The sequence below is a fragment of the Nanorana parkeri genome, unplaced genomic scaffold (genome assembly GCF_000935625.1).
Source record: "Nanorana parkeri isolate BGI_ZX_2015 unplaced genomic scaffold, ASM93562v1 scaffold1590, whole genome shotgun sequence".
NCBI lineage: Eukaryota > Metazoa > Chordata > Amphibia > Anura > Dicroglossidae > Nanorana > Nanorana parkeri.
Window position 1 is genome coordinate 257661 of NW_017307858.1, and position 5669 is coordinate 263329.

Below are 5669 nucleotides of genomic sequence, written 5' to 3' on the forward strand. Positions count from 1 at the left end.
GTGTGCTATCATTCCACAACAGGACTTTGTAGCTGAGGGCATTTCTGGCACATCAACGTGTATTAGTCTGTACCTGAAGGGTCTTTAAAGCATCATAGAAGTGATCGGGCAGCTCTACATTAAAGCATCATACAAGTGATCAGGCAGCTCTACAACCACCCGATCACTTGCATGTGAATGCCGGGTGACAGCAACAGCTGTGACCTTGGTTTTCAACCACTTTAGGACCAGAGTGCTTATATAGGCATTGTGGTCCTGCAGTGGTCAAACCACGACTGGACAAAGCCCAGGAGCCAGGTAGCCAATGCTCCTTAAAAATGCAGCTGGTATACCTGGCACCATACAGGATGTAATATTCTTATATGATTTATACCTTTCAGACCAGCACACATCCACCATAACCCGATGCTGCTTTGACCCCGAGAGCCAGAGGATTTGTTCAGTGTCATCAGACAGAGCCGTAAAACTATGGGATGTGATCGCCCAGCGTACCACCCTCAAAATAAACGGGTAAGAAGACATATGGGCAAAAAAAAAAAATTATGGTATTTTGTGTAGGATTTTCCACTCCAATAAGAAACAGTTTCTGCTGCAGTTATGATGTGCATGTTCTGTTGGCTAGTGAGGCTGCCTGTCATATTATGGGTGAAGAGGAATGTAGGGGAACAGGAAGTAGCGTTGGGATAAGGACTACCCAGAAGTGTCGGAGCTTTGCCTGTCAGAATCAGGGCCGGATTTACTCTCTCTGCTGCCCCAAGGCCAGGTTCTTCAATGCACCCCCCTTACCCGCCAACTCCCCCTCCCCTCCTTCCCCCCCATGGACAATGGCAGACCTGCAGGCTGCATACAAGTGATCTCGGCGACATCGCAGAGATCACTTGTATAAAACAAGCGGCGGCTTCCCCGCTGTACATTTAGTTCTGCTTACCCAAAGCAGGGCTAAATGTAGAAAACAGCTACCATCGGGAGATGGGAATTCCACACCCCTGCTGCCCCTCTACTCCGTGCTGCCCCGAGGCCGAGCCTCGGTTGGCCTTGTGGGAAATCCGGCCATGGTCAGAATGGCCGGAAATTGTCCCTAACAAGGTTAGGAAGGCTGCTAGAGGTACTCGGAAGTGCCGCCATTTGCAGCAGTTTCTGTATTGACCTCTACCTGATAGCTGCTGAGATAAGCTCAGTTTTAGAGTCCAGTGTTCCTACCCCTGTCAGACCTGACCCAGTCATAGAGACAGGGGGAAGTAAAACACAATCGAGGAGCAGAGCTGCATACGGAATGCACTAATATGACTTCCTCAATGTACATCTACAATGATACATTTTTATAGAAGCCCTGACATCACAGGTCCTCTTCCTTTTCTTTTGCAGGTGGGGGGTCCTGAACGCCGCAGAGACCATTCTTTGCAAAATTCTCACCGTGAGCTTGGGCTGGCCCTGCTCGTATACCCCCAGGGGGCGTGTCCATGACACTCTGGGCTCAAAGGAAGTGGAAGGACTGATGCAGGCTCGGTGACAGTGAGCACTGGAACAAAACAGTTTGTTTCTATTTTCACTAGTCCTGGGCTATTTATTAATATTATCTGGAGTTGGGCGCCTCTGGGGTCCCAGTGCAGGGATCTGAGTTCCTGCCACTGGTTAGGCTGTAATAGGCTGATAATGACACGTCGGGAAGATTACAATTACCGCCAGCCTAAGTCACTTCTCCTTATTTTCCTGATTGGTGATTCAGAGCGCGTTGTCTTGTCCTGGATTATCTAGATCAGTGGTTCTCAACCTGTCTAACCTCAAGACCCACATTTGTCGTCGGTCATTAAGTCGCGACCCACGTTGCACTGCAATGGAACACACGGCAATGTGGGCTGCTGTGCTGTAATGGAGCTCCATCCATATGTGCATTGCTTGTACAGTTCCCATGCGCACCCCGTAGCGGTGCTGGAAGCCAGAATGTGATGTCACTCCAGTCCAGGCACCGCTACAGGACATGCGAGGGAGCTATAAGCAATGCATGTATGGATGGAGCTCCCTGGCAGCCATACCACCAGTGCACCCCACCTCAAGCTGACACTCAGTGCCAGGCAGCATATTCTGAATGGCTGCTCAGTGCGAGAACTGATATTGCTGCACTAGAAGGAGGCTGAGAAGCCTCTCGCCAAGAAAAGTGGAAGTCATGCGGCGACCCACTGAACACGTGGTCACGACCCACCAGTTGAGAACCAAGGCTCTATAGGACTGTATGGAAAGATCAGGCCGGTGACACTGGTAGCTTGGCTGAAACGCCATTCTTGGAATCTCACAGCATTGCAAGGGGGAAAAAAAAGATCAATAGCAGTAAAAACAGTAAAATTAAACTTTCTTCAAACTAGAAAAATGAAAGAGTTCCGTTGAGGTCTCTATAAGAGCTCCAAACACATGATAATCCAGGAAGTCTTTATTAATTATCTCGTAGGGCGCACGGCAACGTTATTTCAGACTGCGGCTTCAGTAACAACGGACGCCTAATCTGCACGGCCTCCTGGGATAAGAGTATAAAACTCTGGGATGTGAACGGCGGAGAGTACCGCCGCCGAGCACCAGATACCCTCCACGCACACAGCGGATCTGTCAGCTCCTGTGCATTTTCGGAAGACGGTGAGTGAAGCAAGTCATTTTGCTCCAAGCAATTTTATATCATTGACTGCACTGCGCAGAGATTGTCAAGGATGCTTTAGCTTTTCCATGAGCAACTACACCCAAACCCCCCCCAAAAAAAAAACCTTATTGCTCATTTGACCAATACCAAAGCAAGTGCAAAGTGCAGTAACCATAGCAACCGGTAACATTTCCCCTTTTTAGGATGTGGCTAAACCAGGGGTAGCAAACCTCCGGCCCTCCGGCTGTGGGTGAAACTACAAATCCCATGATGCATCTCTCTCCGGGAGTCGTGACTGTGAGAATCTTGCAATGCCTCATGGGATTTGTAGTTCCACCACAGCTGGAGGGCCGGAGTTTGGCTACCCCTGGGCTAAAGGCTATTGCTCTTTCCTTGGGCAGGTGTGAACGTAGACCTTTATTAGCCAATCACTGACTGTTTCTTGCTGTCTCCTGTTTCTTCTTAGGCTCCACCCTGGTATCCGGGGGATACGACAGAACCATCGTTGTGTGGGATGTGAATTCGGCGTGCAAGAAGCTCGTCCTTAAGGTATTTATGAGGTTTAAAAGTGGAAATGCCAGATTTAGGCATATTGCACCATTTTATACTTAAAGTGCATGTCTACTTTTAACTAAACTTCTGACAACCCCCTCCACCACTGCGTATACTGCGGCCCTTGTTTAGTTCAGATTTGTAGAGGATTTCATTGGTCAGGCTGTGTACACAGGGGAGGCTGCAACAGCACTATGGAGGTAAGTCGGCAGCTGGGGTAGGTTTGGAGGGGAGGGGATGGTGTGTTAGTGCAATGAACTTTAAGGGGGGCAGTTAAGGGTAGACTTGTCCTTTCACAAACTTCCTATCCAATCAGCACTTTCATCAGTTTATCATATTTAAAGTAAATCTAAAGACAGTTGTTTTTTTTTTTGCTGTTTGTGTCTCGTTGAGGAGATTTCACTTTACTTCCTGTCCTAAAGACACCACAGGAAGTGAATCAAATGAGAAGAAATCTCCTCTTAGTGGTCATCAAAACAGTTGTTCCCATTGAGAGGTATCCCTTCTGTTCTGGTGCTGAGTCAGAGGCCTCCCGAGGCGGAGTGACACCCGGTGCGGATACCACCCCGCAGTGACGTCATCGTGTCACGCGAGGCACCGCTGTCACCTGCCGGCGGCCATCTTGGTGATGGACGCCGGCAGAGAGAGGAGGGGACGTCACCCGGTGGGATAAGGTATGCAGATTATGATACGAAGTGCAGAGAGCAAACCAAATGTCACCCAGTCAGGGATTTCATCTACTGTAATGGAATTTTTTTTTTTTTCGAAACCCGTGGAACGTGCGTCTAAACAAACTTCCCCTGTGAACAAAAAAAGTGAACCGTGAAATCACAGCACACAAAAACGTGCACAAGGGTGCAAGGTCCTTCCAAAGAAGGGACCTACTTCCCGACCCCCCGGGGCGCAGGGCTCCTGACAGGGGTTGAGATACTTTGGACCACCAACCCAAAGGCCGATGGTCCATTTCCTTTGGGGACCTGCCGAAACAGGTCCCCCATAGTACTTGGCAAGGGGGCTCTCCCGAAGAGAGACCCCCTTCCTGGGTGGGAGGAGACAGAGAACCCCCTACGAGGCACAGAATCTCCTCCCAGCGTCAGGAATAGGCCCCGAAGAAACCTGCACCATCAGCATCTGTAGGTCAAATGTAAAAATAAAAAAGTGCCAAACGTGCATATAGTGCATAAATAAATCTAAAGTGCCAGTGCACCACGCTGACAGGCTGGAATTATACACGCAATGATCATACATGACATGACATTTCTAAGCTGAGTCGCTCTCTGGTCTCTGTACAGGGTCACACGGATTGGGTGCTGGACGTGGCGATGAGCACCAATCAGAAATGGATTCTGTCTGCGTCAAAGGTGAGGCACCTTGTAGCTGCGCTCTGTCACCTATGTAAAGGGGAACTGCTCGGTATGTTGAGTCAGTGTAGACACATGGCGCACTGTGTCTATGTGAGGGTTCTGGCTGCACTTCTTCTGTAACCAGAAACACTCTCTGAATATTTATCATATTTCAGTCATGGAGGCTCGGCTCCACATATGGGGAGATATTCACATCTAAGGTGGTCTGCATGCAAATTCAGCCTGATTAGGAACCCCCCACTTCTCCGGACTGACACCCAGCCATCAAGGCATTTTGATATTTGCATAACTCCTCCCACGAGCCAGCCCACCGCATGCATGCAAATACAGCCTTCCGAGGAACGCCCACTTCTCCGGACTGACACCCAGCCATCAAGGCATTTTATATATTTGCATAACTCCTCCCACGAGCCAGCCCACCGCATGCATGCAAATACAGCCTTCCGAGGAACGCCCACTTCTCCAGACTGACACCCAGCCATCAAGGCATTTTGATATTTGCATAACTCCTCCCACTGCTTGCATCAGGGCTGAGGGCTCTTGAGACAAATACTGAATCGGTACAAAACACAAAAATTCCCCAGCCCCAACCTGCCAGCCAGCCTGCAACCAAACAAGTAGCCCTGTCTACAGTATGCGTTAAAAACAGAGGTTTTAGTTGCACAAACTTTTGGCCAAAAATATGTAGAAGCCGCACTGCCGCGCCAAGGCACCTCTGCAAAGTGTGGTCCTAACTCTATGTATCTGAGTCTCCAAGTGTGAGCATATTAATGAAGTCGATAGATTGCATGCAGGTGTACCTGGAGGTAGCCAACTCCTCCTAATAAGGTGCAGGGACGCACTGGGGGCCCAGCAACTAAAAATGCACGCTGGGACCCCAGTGCATCCCCCTAACCAAAAATAGTCAAACTAGAAAAAAGTGGTACATGCATGAATCCATGACCAGCCTTTATAGCAGGGAGCACAATGGGAAGGCTTACAACAATACAAAACACAAAAATTCCCCAGCCCCAACCTGCCAGCCAGCCTGCAACCAAACAAGTAGCCCTGTCAACAGTATGCGTTAAAATCAGAGGTTTTAGTTGCACAAACTTTTGGCCAAAAATATGTAGAAGCCACACTGCCGC

The 5669-nt window shown here is 49.2% G+C and overlaps 1 protein-coding gene across 1 annotated transcript in view; it reads left to right on the plus strand.

Moving 5' to 3' along the window:
- The window catches only part of WDR88 (WD repeat domain 88), a 16118-nt gene that overhangs the window by 6075 nt on the left and 4374 nt on the right, over positions 1-5669 (plus strand). Inside the window, exons 6-9 of the mRNA XM_018570746.1 lie at positions 381-510; positions 2444-2625; positions 3093-3175; positions 4471-4539. Coding sequence (XP_018426248.1) covers positions 381-510; positions 2444-2625; positions 3093-3175; positions 4471-4539 — 464 coding nt within the window. The remainder of the gene's footprint in view (positions 1-380; positions 511-2443; positions 2626-3092; positions 3176-4470; positions 4540-5669) is intronic.